Genomic DNA, 16,679 nt, shown 5'->3' on the forward strand with positions numbered 1-16,679 from the left:
CCTCCCCTCTAATCAGTCTATGAGGTAGAATATTATCTAGGTTTTTTTGTTGTAGTTTTCTTAAAATATATTTTTATTGATTTCAGAGAGGAAGGGAGAGGGAGTGAGAGAGAGAAACATCAATGATGAGATAGAAACATCAATGATGAGAGAGAATCATCGATTGGCTGCTTCCTGCACACCGCACATTAGGGATCGAGCCTGCAACCGGGGAATGTGTCCTTAACCAGAATCGAGCCCAGGACTCTTCAGTCTGCAGGCTGACGCTCTATCTACTGAGCCAAACCAGCTAGGGCTTATCTCTGTTTTGTAGATGAGATGAGAAAACTGAGGCTCAGGGAACTAAATTATTTGTCCAAAATAATATCCTTTCTTTTTTTAAAATTTGAATTTATTGGTGTGACATTGATTAATAAAATTATATAGGTTTCGGGTGTATAATTCTATATAATATACCATTTGTATATTGCACTGCATGTTCACCACCCTAAGTCAAGTCTCCTTCTGTCATCATTTATCCCCCTTTACCCTCTTCTACATCCCTCTGGTAATCACCTTACTGTTGTCTGTCTATGAGCCTGTCCAAAATCATATTGCTAGTAAGTGTCAGAGTTAACTATGAGCTGGACTCAGATCTTCTGATACTTTCTACAGTTCCATAGCTGTCTATAAAAAACAAATATAAGATATATAATAACATGTAGCCTATCACCTTGCATAGAGGGTAATGAATGAACATTTGCTAAACATCTTATGTAAAAAAATAATGTATTTTCTATTCATGTCAATATACCAGAAATGTTTTACAACTAAAATAGTTTAATTACATAAAAAAAAATAAAAAAGAGTTTACCCATCTCACCAGAGCATACTGACACCAGCCATCAGAATGAGTAAAGAAAGTCAGATCATGGGTTCTCAAAGACCAATGAGAAAAACTATTAAGTACTTGGTGAAGGCCTAGGTCAGTGATGGCGAACCTATGACACGCGTGTCAGCACTGACACGCGTAGCCATTTCTGATGACACGCGGCCGCCTCAGCGGCCGCATGCCGAGGATGAAACATTTGCTGCTCCTGAGGATGAAACATTTGCGAAATAATGTTTTTTTCCTCAAAGTGACACACTACCCGAGTTATGCTCAGTTTTTTGGCAAAGTCTGACACACCAAGCTCAAAAGGTTGCCCTAGGTCTTCATCAAGCCCTAGCCAGACATATTATAATGCTCTGCCATATAATAAGGTAGATACTAGCCATATAAGGTTACTGAACACTTAAAATATGGCCAATACATATGAGGAACTGCATTTTTAATTTTTATTTAAACTTTAATTTAAAAATTAATAGTTGATTCAGTTATTAGAAAACTTTTAAAGTATGTGAACCTATATTTTCAACTGAAAATTTTTAAACCTAAACACATCATCAAGTATTTCCAATAAGAAAATTAGAGTCTATGCCAAGCTGGTGTGGCTCAATGGTTGACTGTCGACCTATGACCTATGAACCAGCTGTAGGAGGCAGCTTATCAACGATTCTCTCTCATCATTGATGTTTCTATCTCTCTCTCCCTCTACCTTCCTCTCTGAAATCAATAAAAATATATTTCAAAAAAATAATTTCATTAATTACAGATAGAAATGTTTTAGATATATTGGGCTAAACAAAGCCCCCCCCCCCAAAAAAAAACAGAACACATTCATATATATACATTTTCAACCACATCCCACAGGGGATCTTTATAGAATATAAATTAAGAATGTTGGCCCTGGCCGGATAACTCAGTTGGTTAGAGCATCATCCCAATATGCCAAGTTTGCGGGTTTGATTCCCAGTTAGGGCATGTACAAGAAGCAACCAATACATGCATAAATAAGTGGAACAACAAATCAATGTTTCTCTCTTTCCTTTCCTCTCTCTCTCTGAAATAAATAAATAAAATTTTAAAAAATTTGAGGATACAGAACTTCTGGAAAATATTGGCAATATGCATGATAGATGAAAGTTAAATAAAATATATTATTAAAATTAATTTCACTTGTTTCTTTTAGGCTACTAGAAAATTTAAAATTATATATGTGGCTCACATTATTTATCTATTGGAAAGCACTGATATAAGGGAAGAGGAAGTTTTATTACATCTAAATGTATATGTAATTACAAAAAAAAATTTGACATTCAAAGGCAGTAAAAACTGTGATTGTTGTACAAATGACATGGAGATGATACTGATACACAGATAACAGTATAAATATTTAAAGTAGATGTATAGGTACTACCATATATATGAACATGGTGCCATCTAGAAGACATAAAAACCTACCTTGCTTATTTCATTCACAATAAATCCTTCCGAAGCTGTAATCTCTGGGATACCATCGAGGCCAATTCCTTGACAAGTTAGGCTGCCATACAAAGTTGGTTTCCCTATATAGCACGAAAGAAGAATGTTTCAAAAAATAAGAAGAATTTAACATTTTTCTCCTTGAAGACCCAATTCAGGCAACTGTACTAGTATAGATGGTAGGATATTGGTTAATGAAAGAAAAACATGAGGCAAAGTGGAAAGAATACTAGCCTAAGCTAAGCTAATTTGGGAGAAATATACTCAAAGGCTAAAAACTAGAGACAAAGATTTCGAGATACAATGTACTATTTGTAGAGAAAGCTACCAATGTGATCTAAACCTAAGTTTTACTGGCTGTGAAATGGCATTCTTCCAGGATGAAAGGTGAAGATCAATGTGAATGTATGTGTTTATCCACAGTATCTCTATATATAAAAGGCTAATATGCAAAGTGTCACCTCAGTTCTACCAGGAGTTCGATTGCTCACTATGATGTGTGCTGAACACCAGCAGGCGGCGTGGAACATGGCAGGTGATCAGTGGCGGTGGCGGGGCTCTGAGGGAGCGAGGGAAGAAGGAGGCAGGGAGGTGGGGAACCTGATTGGCCCTGATCACCAGCCAGGCCTAGGGACCCTACCCATGCACAAATTTCATGCACCAGGCCTCTAGTATACATATAATACATAGTAAAGAGGTAAGCTTCAAAAAAAAAAAAAAAAAAGGAGCTAAGCTTCATTAATCTGGAAAATGTACTTAAGTAGAACACTGCTTTTGCAGTGATATGGGCTAAATAAGATATTATCCTACGCAAACATATGTAGATGGTAGAATGGAGTTAAAAACATTTTCTAGTTCCTTTCTGCACCATATACATGTATATATACACATTATACATATACATATACACACACTCACACACACACACACACACACACACACACACACACATATGTATATAGTGCAGAAATTCGTGCATGGGTAGGGGCCCTAGGCCTGGCTGGCGATCAGGGCCTTCCAGCTGCCAGCTGGGGCCTTCCTTCCCCTGGCTGCCAGCTGGGGCCTTCCTTTGTTCCGCGCCGCTCCCTGGTGGTCACGCACGTCATAGCGAGTGGTCGAACTCCTGGTTGGTGGAACTCCCAAGGGGACAATTTGCATATGAGCCTTTTATTTTATAGCATATATATATATATGTATATACACACTTCTATAACAGCCCATAATACACTGTTTTACATTTCTGACCTCCCACTAGACTGTGAAGTCCTAGAGTTCAGAAACTAGCAGGTTGCTATAAATTATTCAGCAAATAACTATTGGTACGAAACTAAAATTCTAAGAGTACGAGGAAAGTAAAAACCGTCAGGATTCACAGAGTCGGGGGCTTCCTAGAGAGGGTGAGTCTTTGGAAGAAAGACAGGACTAGGCAGAAGATAAGGGAAAGGAAACTCCAAGTCAGGGAGGGGGCGTGTCAAGAACAAAAGAAAGAACAAGGAGAAAGGAGTCATCAATTAACATACTAGTTTGGTTACAACCATCATGGAAAAGGTAGCTGAAGGACGTTAATAGAGGAACTCACAATCTAGGGTAGAAGTTTGGACTAGAGAAGATCTAGTGAAGAAGCTTTTGGTAAGGAAGTGGCATGAAATGCTAGTTCAGAAATATGCCGCAAAAATAGGATTGAGGAATTCTGTTTTTTTGTCCCATTCCATGAGTACTGTGCAAGGACTCTCGGCCAGGAGAAAGTAAGAAGCTTTCTTCGGCGATAGCTTTCTCTTCCTCTAAAGGGAATGCGTACAGATTTAAGGATATTACCTGGGGGGTGACAGCTCAGCCAGGCCTCCCCTTCATCCTTCCTATGAAGAAAGACAAAGCCTCATTAGGCTCACTCAACATTGAAAAGGATGCCACTGATGCAAGGGGAGAAAGATAGCATAATTTTCAGTTTGGCCATAGTACACAGACATGATCTAGTCTAACATCTCATCCAGGCATAGATTATTCTAAGACAAGCTTTGTTTACTTGTTGAAGAAATATTTGTGGATTAAGTGTTTAATGCATATAATGGAATTTTATTATTCATTAATAGCTGCACAGCTTTGAAAAATAAAGAATATATTACATTTCGATCATTGGGGGGGATTACTGTAAGCCAGGCCCTGTGCAAGACACTTTGCATATAGCATTATTAATCTTCACAAATTAACAAGATATCTTTTATTATTTCCATGTTAAAGATAGAAAAAAAACCTGAAGCTCAGAGAGAAATGACTTGCCCAAGGTCACCTAGCTATGAAGCAGGAACTGAAACCTGACTAGTATAGAAGGTCTGTGTTCTACCACCTTACAGACTTTTTTCATGTTCTAGAATGCACCTCCCCAACCATTTAAATCAATATCTCACCTAGGGTACAGGGAAAGGGCGTAGGCTTTAGGTTGCCAGCATCTCTCTATCACTTATTTGCTGCACAATCTTGGGCAAGTTTCTTCCTCTGATTCTGATCCTGCATTCTTTCATAGGCACCTAGTGGCCCTCAATAAATGTTAGTGTTCTTCCTTTATTATTTATCACATATTCTGTGTTGCAGTAAGTAATGTGTTATTTTATTTTAGACCACTTAGTAAGGTGTACTAGTACGTTTCTTTTCTTTCTTTAAATATATTTTATTGATTTTTTACAGAGAGGAAGGGAGAGAGATAGAGAGTTAGAAACATCGATCAGCTGCCTCCTGCACACCCCCTACCGGGGATGTGCCCGCAACCAAGGTACATGCCCTTGACCGGAATGGAACCTGGGACCCTTCAGTCCGCAGGCTGACGCTCTATCCACTGAGCCAAACCGGTTTCGGCACTAGTGTTTCTTAAATGCAGGCATGTTATTCATCTTCACCACTGTTTCAATTTGAAAAACCTTATTAGTAATAATAGTTGCCATTCATGCATATAATGGAGGCCTCATCCCGGTGCTAGAGAAATAAATATTTGTTAAATAAATGAACGGTTTGCTGTGCATTCCCCATTAAACTGTCAGCTCGAGGGCAGGAACCACCCCTTCAGTGTAGAGGACACATCTGAACTGCATCTGAACAGCATCTATTCTAGGTCGGCGTCTGGACCTGGTTGGTGCTACATGGTTTACTGAACACAATTGTCCAATATGACAAACACACTCAAAGACAATGTGGTGGTGGCGAGTGCTGGGACTTTCGCAAATAGCTGACGATCAATAAATATCTGGGCCCCCTGCTTCCCAGTTGTCCTGTCTTTCTCTCCAACTCATTGATCCTCGTTCTGATGCTGGAATCTCACAACGCTTATGTGACCCCTTAGCCTCAGGATAGCTCTTCTGAGAATGAAAAACAATGGCCATGTGGGTTTGAGACTTCTTTCTAGACCCAGTGCTCCCTCAACAACTGATGCGGTAACTCCTAATGTTTATCCTGGGTCGGGCATGGGTCTCAGCGAAAAGACCGCAATCACTACCCGCCTCCTTTGTCCCGGTTCTACGATTGGATTCACCTGAGGGCTTGGGCCCAGTCGCTCTGAATCCTCAAAGGCGCCGCCATCTTGACCACACCTCCACCAACCCGCCTCTTCCGCTCTTTCCCGGAAGTGGCTCCTCCGAAAGGCCTGTGGCCAGTGCGGAGGGCGGGACCCACACCGAGAGGCCACCAATGAAAATGCGCGGTGGGACTTCCCTCTCCGTCCTCTCCGCCCGCTTCCCACGCGCGCGCGCGCTCCTCACAGAGGCTGGTTCCCGGCCGGAGGCTCGGAAGAGTTCCAGCTGCGGTCAAAACGGACGCGCCGGGGCGCGCGTTCAGGTCCTCTTGTCCGCCTTTTCGGTGAGCACCGCCTGCCGCGCGCGTCCTTGCTCGGCGAAGCGTGACGGGCACTACGAGGGCGCAGGGCCGCCTGGATGCCTCTGCTTCACCATTCCTTCCATGCCTTCCCAATCCAGACCGGCTTCCCGTTCCAGCTACCGACCATCTAGCCTGCCCTGGTCTCTGAGCAAGGGCCTTCCTCTTGTTGCTCCAAGGTAGACGGAGGCAGGGATGTGGTGGGGGAAAGAGTAAGGTAGCATTTCCTGAGTCCCGCTGTAGCCCAAGCATTTGGCATCATTGTGTTAAATTAATGCTTACAGTCATTCTGTGACTTATATATTACCGTAAGGACGAAACTGAAAAAGATGGCGTGGTAAAGCGTTGCCTGTATTCGAACCCGGGTTTCTTGGCTTGGGATTGAAGGCACTTTTCTTCCCCCCGTGTTTGCGCTAAGGTTTGCTCCTCGCCTTTAAAGAGCTCACAGTGGATTTAAGAAGAGGAAACACGTGCCGTAATAGGGACGATCATTATTGAACTCTTCGGGCGTGATCTCATGTAGTCTTTAGCAGGCCGGTGAGGGTATATATCATCTCTTATTTTTCAAGAGAAATTATGAAGTGATTTGCTTAAAGTCACCCAGTACATCAGTGAAGAAGCTAGTTTCCAACCCAAGTCTGTTTCAAAGCCCGTTTTCACCTTCCTCAGGTTATACTGCCCCACAGCAAATGAGTTTTCTGGAGGGCTGTGGCGTTGCTTAAACCCTTCTGGTCACGTCCCCATTGCCCTCTCAACGCCCTAACATGGCTCACAAGGCCTGGCTGTGATCAGATACTTTCTCATCTTGCCAGTTTCATTTGTTTTGTTTTCTCCTCATACTCTATTCTCCAGTCACACAGAACTTCCCCTTCTTCCCATGAGTCAAATTCTCTTTCCAACAGGCCCCCCCACCCCTTCATTGATAGGGGTCTTCTTCCTTTCCATCTCTGGCTAATTCCTACTCATTCTTCAAGTGTCAGTTTACAAATCAGTTCCTCTATCCCTGTCTGGATTAGGTATCACTCCGCTGTGTCCCGAACCTGAGCTGTCCGTACACAGTGTACAGTAAACTGCCTGTTTACTTGTCTAGACTGTAAGTTCCGTGAAGGCAGGAACTGTATCTCTGGTCACTCCTCTGTCCTCAGCTCTAGAATATGCCTGGCACATGACAGGTGCTCAATGATCATTTGTCAAATAAGCCAGAGAGACACAGGGAAGGCATTAAGCAGTTCTAGTTTCTTTATAGCCTGTCATGGTGAAATTTGTACTAAGGCTGAGATAATTTCTCCTCAAGTCTTTCTTAAGTTCTTTCTGTATGCTACCTTCTTTTTTAAAAAATATATATTTTATTAATTTTTTACAGAGAGGAAGGGAGAGGGATAGAGAGTTAGAAACATCGATCAGCTGCCTCCTGCACACTTCCCACTGGGTAGGTGCTCGCAACCAAGGTACATGCCCTTGACCGGAATCGAACTTGGGACCCTTCAGTCCGCAGGCTGACGCTCTATCCACTGAGCCAAACCCGTCAGGGCTGTATACTACCTTCTACTTGGTGTTCTGAAGAAGATGATCTTGGGAAGAAGTTTGGGCAAATACACCTCACATTAAGTACTCAGCTCACAGACTCCTCTCTTGCCCTGGCCACTACATACTGTATGTTACAGCCACACAACTCCATTCTTCCCATTTGTCAAACCCTACACATTCTTGGGTATTTCCCCAAGTATTAAACTTTGTTCTTCTTCAGCCATAGAATAACACTGATATTAGAAAAGAAGAGAGATTCTTTTGGGGTGAATCAGAGATAGCTTCTCCAGAAAGGTGACATTTCACCTAATTCAAATTCCATTAGCAGAATCCATTCCAGCTTATTGTTGTTCTAAGCATACTTTATCTCATTCCATTTAGTTCAAACCATTTGTAGGCCTGCGCTCTGCCAGGCCTAGTGCTGAGGACACCAAGTTGAATCAGGCCCATTATCTGTCCTCAAGTAGCTTAGTCTCCAAAGAGAGACATATGCATAAATAGGCTATAACAGTGCAGTGGTCAGTGTTATCTATACTAATAAAAGGGTAATATGCTAATTAGACCAGACGTCTTCCGGACATCCTTCCCGACAAAACCACGGTGGCGGGGGGTGACCAGACCAGCAGGGGAGGGCAGTTAGGGGCAACCAGGTCGGCAGGGGAGGGCAGTTAGGGGGTTAGGCCAGCAGGGGAGAGCAGTTAGGGGGATCAGGTAGGCAGGCAGGCAGGTGAACGGTTAGGAGCCAGAGGTCCCGGATTGTGAGAGGGATGTCCAACTGCCAGTTTAGGCCCGATCCCTGTGGACATCCCCGGAGGGGTCCTGGATTGGAGAGGGTGCAGGTCGGGCTGAAGGACCCCCACAAACACCGTGCACGAATTTCATGCACCACACCTCTAGTTTATAATAGAGGAATCCCATACATAATCATGTTCCTACTCTAACCTTGCCTCCATTGATGTCTAGAGATTCCCAAAGATGTCAACTCAAGGACATACTTGGGCCCGTCAGGTGAAGAAGGAGGGTGAGGAAGAGGACCCCCTGGACCAGCTGATCTCCCGCTCGGGCTGTGCTGCTTCCCACTATGCAGTGCAGGAGTGCATGGCCCAGCACCAGGACTGGCGACAGTGCCAGCCACAGGTGCAGGCCTTCAAGGACTGCATGAGTGAACAGCAGGCAAGGCGGCGAGAAGAGCTGCAGAGGAGGAAAGAGCAAGACAGTACCCACAGCTGAGCCCCCAAACCATCCATCCCCAGAGGATGGCCTGCAGAAACTAGCACCCAGACAAATCCTAAACAGTGGAAGTGTGGGCCAAAAGGTATAAAACTCCGGGATAGTCTTTGGGGTTGGGGTTGAGAGCCAGGCAGCCATGGGCTTGGACATGACTGTCATAAAGAAAGACCTGTCATATATTTTATTTGTTTAAAAATCTTTATTGTTGAAAGTATTACAGATGTTTTCCTTTTATCCCCCATTGATCCCTTCCACCCTACTCCCCTTCTCCCCCCACCTTCATCACACCATTGTCCATGTCCTCTACCCTACATCTTGGGTCAGTGTGCCAAGTACTGAGCTAATTACATGGACATTGAATTTTAGAAGTAAATTCACAATCTAAAGGTAAATGGTTACCTAGTATGTCTTCATTTATTCAGTCATTGGTTCAACAATAGCCAGTTTTCCTCAGACCTCACATGCCAGGCACTGTTGGAAACTGATGTGATAAATAATATGATCTTTGCCTTCGTGTCTAGTTTGAGAGACAAATAAAACAACACTGGAACAACTAAATAATTCCTGACAATTATATAAATGACTTTATCTTTCATAAGTTGTTCTGGATGTTTCATTTGATCTAATAGAAGGAAGAAAGCAAATGTGGAGAAAAAAACACACTGAGTGACTCTCACATGCCAGAGTCTATTGAATTAACAGATGTAGAGTCTGACCTCAACACACTCCCAACCAAACACACACACAATGTTGGCTTGACGTTTAAAAAGTACATTTAACATAAAACACAGATTTTTCCGCTTTTGAAAAATAGAGAAGCTGTCAACATGGAGCTTATATTCCTACTTGACAACAATTTGCTGGAGCTAAATATGGTTTCTTTTAGGTGGTTGTATTCTCTGGCTCATAAATTGCCACCACTTCTCATTTTGTTTCCATGGAATTATATTGCTCATTCTGTTACTTTCTGCCTAGCCCTGTAAGGCAGAGTGTCCTGTGCAAAGGGACATATGCTGTCATCATCATCAGTAATATTTCTTGTGTATGTGTATCACATATCATATTTTATATCTATATAAATTAGAAGCATAAATCTGAAGTACAGTAGCACCTAACACTACCTTTGTATGTTGGTGTTTGGGGAGGAGAGAAAGAGAAAAGAGGGGAGAAAATAGGAATACCGGTTTAAAGAACAATAAAATCCAATTTCAGCCTTCAAGCAGAAGGGGCTGGAGAGAGAGAGAGAGATGAATCTGTGCTAAGTGCTATGGGTCATTAGAAGGAGTACTAGGGACTGGGGTTTTCAGCAAGAATCTCAAAAAGAGAAGGGATTTAGTTGAGTTGAACCTTTAAAGATAAAGTAGATATTACCAATTTGTAACATATATAACAGGAAGGATTACCATCTGTAGCAAAAAGTATCTAGAATTCAATAAGAAAAAGCAAACAGCCCTAGCCGGCTTGGCTCAGTGGATAGAGCATCAGCCTGCGGACTGAAGGGTCCCAGGTTCGATTCCAGCCAACGGCACATGCCTGGGTTGTGGGCTTGATCCCCAGTAGGGGGCATGCAGGAGGCAGCCGATCAATGATTCTCTCTCATCATTGATGTTTCTATCTCTCCTCCCTTCCTCTCTGAAATCAATAACGAAATATATTTTATAAAAAAAGCAAACATCCCAGTTGAAAAGTGAACAGTTAAATATACCTCCACAGCCCAGCCAGTGTGGCTCAGTGGTTGAGCATTGATTGACCCATGAACTAGGAGGTCGCCAGTTCAATTCTGGTCAGGGCACATGCCTGGGACGTGAGGGCACGTAGAAGGCAGTCAATCGATGTTTCTCTTTCAGCAATATTTCTATCTCTAGCCCTCTTCCTCTCTCTCTAAAATCAATAAAAAGCATTTAAAAAATTAAAAATAAGTATACCCCCACAATAGGAAAATGTAAATATATTCTGCATCACTGGTAGTAAGACAAATGCAGATTTTAAAAAGTTGTATTATCTGATCCTCTTGGCAAAAATCCAAGTTTTTATAATGCTTCTAGCAGAGAGGATGGGTGAAAGGACCTCCAAATCAGCTATGTGGAGGTAACAAGTTTTGGAGGATTATAGCTATAACAGAGCTAATGCTGGATGGGTAACAATGTATTTTGGCAAAGGGTGCTTAAACCTTTTTCCTCAAGTAAATGAAGATAAATCCTATTTAACCCTTTGCACTCGCTTGCTTTTTTCTCGAGCTGCTACCGATGCTAACCGTGTCGAGTCACACTCGACATCCAAGTGCAAAAGGTTAATAGACGTACTAAAAGAATTAAATGAGATAATATATAAGTAAAAATATTGTTAGCATTTATTGGACTATTAACTAATATTTATGGAGCATTTAACCCAGGCTGTCTGGTTCCAGAGTCTGTGCTCTCATTCCCTGTGATATGCTTTCAAATCCCACTATGCCACTTACTAGCTGGGTGATTTGGCGCAAATTACTTACCATCTCAGGCTCCGTTTTTTCTTCTATAAAAATATAGTTATGCCGAGGCCGGTTTGGCTCAGTGGATAGAGCGTCGGCCTGCGGACTCAAGGGTCCCGGGTTCGATTCCGGTCAGGGGCATGTACCTTGGTTGCGGGCACATCCCCAGTAGGGGGTGTGCAAGAGGCAGCTGATCGATGTTTCTCTCTCATCGATGTTTCTGACTCTCTGATCCTCTCTCTTCCTCTCTGTAGAAAGTCAATAAAAAAAAAATATATATATATATATAGTTATAATGCCTTTCACATAGGCCTCACCACTAATAAATGTAGGCTTTCCTTATAGGGTTGTAGAAAGAATGAGTTAATATTGGTACAGAAAGTCTTTGATTAAAGTCGTTTCTTTTTTTTCTTTTAATATATTTTACTAATTTTTTACAGAGAGGAAGAGAGAGGGATAGAGAGTTAGAAACATCGATGAGAGAGAAACATCGATCAGTTGCCTCTTGTACACCCCCTACTGGGGATGTGCCCGAAACCAAGGTACATGCCCTTGACCGGAATCGAACCTGGGACCCTTGAGTCCACTGGCCGATGCTCTATCCACTGAGCCAAACCGGTTTCGGCTAAAGTCGTTTCTTTCACTGTCATTTTGTTATGAGGAGAAATGGTAGGAATTTAACTCTCTACATCAATTAGCCTACTATATAGTAAAATTCGTTTCATTATACATCGTTTCGCTTAAAGTCGAAAAACCTATTGACATTAAGTAAGGACTTACTGTAAAGAGCTTAGAAACAGTGTCTGGTACTTAGTAATCACTAAATGTTAGCTATTATTGTCATTTTTCTTGTGTGCTAGTCACTATCCTGAGTTACATTATCTCATTTTTATTTTATTTTTTTACATTATCTCATTTTAATCCCTCATAACACTCCATTAACTCACCTTTTCAGAGGAGGAAATACAGGTCAGATTGAGGATCAGACTCCAAGTGTGTCTTGTTCTAGAGCCTATGCTGTTTTCTGCTCTGCTCTTTCACAAGCATCTGGTGCCTGGTATGATGCTTACACAGTAAGTAACCATATTTACTATGTAAATATTGCTGTACTTTTTTTAGTGCTTTACAAAAGGAAATTAACCAGTGCAGGTTGCCCACAGTGTTATAGATTGGTATGGTGTTTTTGCTTGTTTTTTTGTCTCAGCTCTACAGCCCACAACTATGGAGCTAGAGTTTAAGGTGGTCCGTGCCTGTCCCTATACAATCTACACCTACCCCTGCAGAGAGGCTTGGTGTCAAGGGATAAATAGAGAGACCTCTTAGCTGGCTGTCCCCCCTTGGGTAGGCCTAGGACAGACTCATGATTTGGCTCTTCCCTGCAAGGTCCTTGGCTGTGGACTTGGCCTGTGTTCAGTGGAAAGGTGCACTGTACTGTGTTTTACTAGATGAGTAATAAGATACTCCTCCCACTTTCACTCCCTCAGGTACAATTGCCAGACTTTTCTTTCTTCAGAGCCTGGATATTTTGTCTAAATAGTGAGCTGATTCCCTAAACCTGAAATGTCTGAGAATGAAAGTTATTCCATGGGGCGTTATAAGAACTAAATGAATCATTTTAGATTTCCGGGGATATCAGACATTTGGAGATAAAAATGGCACAAAGAGATCAAAATACTACATGTGAAACAAGCATGAGACACATTGGCCACCCCCGTCTGCAGTGTCTTTGCAGCAGGTCTAGTTTTAGACATGCCCAATGCATACTCTGAGAGCTTTCCTTCCTTTAAGTACACTTTACATTCCAGAAACCGTGGGAACCAGGGATCTCAGCATTGCTGTGGTGTCTGAATGGCCAAAATATCCAGATTTCATTTCTTTCTCTGCAACTAAAACACCCTTTCAGGATCCACAGTGGGCAATTTACAGCTCTGGTGGGGGAAATAAGGTATCCTCAGCCAGAGGAAAGGGACTAACAAAGCTGAGGAACCTAATAGCCATAACTAGTAAAACTCCCCATTTGACCCCAGGTCCTTCTTGAAAATTACTGATCTACAAAGAAATCCATTTCTAACAATCTCAGTGTGTACTGAACCAGGAATTGAATGACCTGGGGCTATCCCTGGCTGACCATGGTTAACTGGGTAACCTTGGACAAGTCTCTTTCCTTCCTACACCAGTTAACTCATCTGTAAAATGAAGACCAAAACAGATTATCCCAAAGGTTATGTATTGATAGAGCCAAAACTAAAACCCAGCTATTTTGATTTCCTAATCCATTGACCTTCTCTCTCTTCCCTCCTGCCTACCCCCCTAGTCTTTACAGCAGTACTAGGCAGGCTATAGTTTAACCCTGACTGAGGTATTCAAAACAGAAGTATGCTGAAGGAGTGAACTATTGATACATGCAACAACATAGATAAAACATTAGGGTAAATTAATGTAGTAAGACACAAAAGGCTACATACTGGGTGATATTTAAATAGTACTAGCTAGAGAGACCAAACCAATCTATGGCAATAGAAATGAGATTACTGGTTACTTCTGGGGAAAAATGAAAGAATGTAAAGGAACACACCAGCCACAATATTCTTTATCTTGATAGAAGTATAGTTTTCATGGGTGGCTGCATTTTTAAGACTGGTCAAATATACATTTAAAATCTGTGTTTCACTATATATGTTATATCTTAATGGGGAAAAAATATTTCAAAAAAGTATGCTGAAGAAGTTTAGAAGGGAAGGTAACCTAACATTTACTGATCGCTTGCTAGCTCATTATGTATGTACATTATCTCAAACTCCTAAAAGAGAATTATCTCCATCTACAGATTAGAAAACTGGTTTAATGAGATGAAAATAACTCACCTGAGGCCTCAAAACTAATAAATGTAGAAACGTTGGAATAGCCAGGTTTGTCTACCTCTTTATAATAGGTTGTCTCAGGGAAGGAGACTTCATCCTAGAGGCAGGAAACATACACCCCATTTGATTTCATTGCCATTTGATCTTGGAAAGGTCCATTTCCCTCTGGCCTCAGTCTAGAGCAGGGATGGGGAACTTTTTTTCTGCCAAGGGCCATTTAGGTATTTAAGACATCACTCTCGGGCCATACAAAATTATCAGCTTAACTCAGCCGGCATGGCTCAGTGGTTGAGCATCGACCTATGAACCAGGAGGTCATATGCCTGGGTTGTGGGCTCGATCCCCAGTGGGAGGTATGCAAGAGGCAGCCAATCAATGATTCTCTCTCATCATTGATGTTTCTCTCTTTTTCTTCCTCTCTGAAATCAATAAAAATATATATATATTAAAAAAAAGTGGTGGTTCAGCCCAGCTGGTGTTGCTCAGTGCTTGAGTGTCGACCTATGAACCAGGAGGTCACGGTTGGATTCCTGGTCGGGGCACATGTCTGGGTTGCAGGTTTGATCCCCAGTGTGGGGCATGCTGGAGGCAGTCGATCAGTGATTCTCATCACTGATGTTTCTATCTCTCTCTCCCTCTAAAAATCAATAAAAATATATATATTTTAAAAAGCGGTGGTACATTTACACAATGAAATACTACTTGGCCATAAAAAGAAAGGAAACCTAACCTTTTGCAACAGCATAAATGGACCTGGAAAGTATTATGCTAAGTGAAATAAGCCAGTCAGAGAAAGACAAATATCATATGGTTTCACTTATATGTGGAATATAATGAATAAAATAAACAAACAAAATAGAAACAGACTCATAGATACAGAGAACAAACTGACAGCTGTCAGAGGGGAGGGGAGTTGGGGGTCTGGGTGAAATAGTTGAAGGGATTAAGAAGAAAAAAAACAAAAAACCTCATAGACACAACAGTATAGTGATTATGAGAGGGAAAGGGGGGGTGGGGACAGGTAGAAGAGGGTAAAGGGGATAAATGATGATGGAGACTTTTTGGGTGGTGAACATACAATACAATATACAGATGATGTATTATAGAATTGTACACTGTAAACATAATTTTATTAACCAGTGTCAACCCAATATATTCAATAAATTTTTTTTAAATGCTAAGAATGCTCTGAGTTCCCACAGAGAAGTATCTCAGAGAAGTAGTGGGATATAGGAGAGAGGGGTCTGCACTATTAACTGTGTGACCAGGGAAAGTCACTTCATCTCTCCAAAACTCAGTTTTTCCATCTATAAAATTGAGATAATACCATCAACCTCAAGGATAATCTGTATATAGTACATAGTACTTACAAAAGCTCAACAAATGTGAGATATATTCACACACACACAGATACCCATCCACATACACACTCATATACACCCTAAAAACTGGTATAAGTTTCAGAGCTAATATAGTACCTAGCCCAGGGTCTAGCTGAATAAATGATAGCTGTTATCTACAGAAAAACGAATGCATTGATGCTCAGAATAGGAAAACACTGGGGTCCCTTAGCACCAGCATCACCTGGAAACTTGTAAGAAATGCAAATTCTAGGCCCTCACTCAAATTACTAAATCAGAAATTCTGGAGGTAGAATCTAGCAATTTGTGTTTTAAAAAGCCCTCCAGGTCATCCTCATGCACACTTAAGTTGGAGTACCAATGACTTAGATCAGGGTTTGACTGTTTTTATAAAGGGCCACATAAATGTTTTAGCTCTACAGTTTGTTACTACTACTCAACTCTGCCACTGTAGTGTGAAAGCAGCCATAAATTATATATAAATGAATGAGCATGGCTCTGTTTCAATAAACTTTCATAACAAAAACAGGCAATGAGGTTTGGGAACTAGATAGAGGTGGTGCTTGCACAACATTGTGAATGTAATTATTCACTTTAAAATGGTTAGTTTTGTGGTATGTGAATTTCACCTCAATAAATTACTTTAAAAAAATAAAACACACCCATCAGCAGCAAATTTTTATTAGATGGAAGATACCTAGGGTTGGCTCAAAGGAAAGTGGCGACAATTGGCAAGCATTCCTCCACAGAGGAGAGGACGCATTCCTGGCTGTGAGGATGGACACTTCTATCTAAGAGTCAGGGTCACCTGCTTAACTTTGACCACTCGGAGAGCTCTTCCCCTGGACACTCAATATCACCAGTGCTGGCATGAAAGAGCCTGCCTGCAATGAGCTAGTTCAACTTGGCTATCAGTTCTTCCAGTTCTGGCCGAGCTTTGAACCTTCCCTTGAAGTCTTCTTCAGAGTGCTGGGGAGAAGAAAAAATAAGTGGGAATTACTGCAGAGCTTTCAATTACTCAAATATGC

The 16,679-nt window shown here is 41.7% G+C and overlaps 3 protein-coding genes across 5 annotated transcripts in view; 1 reads left to right on the forward strand and 2 right to left on the reverse strand.

Annotated features, from left to right (window-relative positions):
* The window catches only part of PAAF1 (proteasomal ATPase associated factor 1), a 31,172-nt gene extending 25,233 nt beyond the window's left edge, over positions 1 to 5,939 (reverse strand). The window contains exons 1-3 of the mRNA XM_054725436.1: positions 5,865 to 5,939; positions 4,160 to 4,200; positions 2,324 to 2,427 (exon numbers count right to left, since the gene is read on the reverse strand). Of these exons, the coding sequence (XP_054581411.1) occupies positions 2,324 to 2,427; positions 4,160 to 4,200; positions 5,865 to 5,911 (192 nt within the window). The 5' untranslated portion in view covers positions 5,912 to 5,939. The remainder of the gene's footprint in view (positions 1 to 2,323; positions 2,428 to 4,159; positions 4,201 to 5,864) is intronic.
* A 130-nt stretch (positions 5,940 to 6,069) lies between these two features.
* Positions 6,070 to 9,551, forward strand: LOC103293582 (cytochrome c oxidase assembly factor 4 homolog, mitochondrial). Of its 3 annotated transcripts, XM_054725400.1 has the most exons (3): positions 6,070 to 6,187; positions 6,304 to 6,381; positions 8,693 to 9,551. In XM_054725400.1, the coding sequence occupies exon 3, from the start codon at positions 8,705 to 8,707 to the stop codon at positions 8,957 to 8,959; it is 255 nt and encodes an 84-aa protein (XP_054581375.1). In that variant the 5' UTR covers positions 6,070 to 6,187; positions 6,304 to 6,381; positions 8,693 to 8,704; the 3' UTR covers positions 8,960 to 9,551. The 3 variants fall into 3 exon arrangements, with proteins under 3 accessions (XP_054581375.1, XP_028014061.1, XP_054581376.1); XM_028158260.2 differs by lacking the exon at positions 6,304 to 6,381; XM_054725401.1 differs by lacking the exons at positions 6,070 to 6,187; positions 6,304 to 6,381 and adding an exon at positions 7,585 to 7,631.
* A 6,765-nt stretch (positions 9,552 to 16,316) lies between these two features.
* Positions 16,317 to 16,679, reverse strand: part of MRPL48 (mitochondrial ribosomal protein L48) — a 52,185-nt gene continuing 51,822 nt past the window's right edge. Inside the window, exon 8 of the mRNA XM_028158259.2 lies at positions 16,317 to 16,620. Within this exon, the coding sequence (XP_028014060.1) occupies positions 16,546 to 16,620 (75 nt within the window). The 3' untranslated portion in view covers positions 16,317 to 16,545. The remainder of the gene's footprint in view (positions 16,621 to 16,679) is intronic.

This window comes from Eptesicus fuscus, chromosome 13, assembly GCF_027574615.1.
Source record: "Eptesicus fuscus isolate TK198812 chromosome 13, DD_ASM_mEF_20220401, whole genome shotgun sequence".
Lineage (NCBI taxonomy): Eukaryota > Metazoa > Chordata > Mammalia > Chiroptera > Vespertilionidae > Eptesicus > Eptesicus fuscus.

Excerpts from the sequence above, each read along its gene's own strand:
- LOC103293582 (XM_054725400.1), top strand. The coding sequence starts at position 8,705 with ATGTCAACTCAAGGACATACTTGGGCCCGTCAGGTGAAGAAGGAGGGT.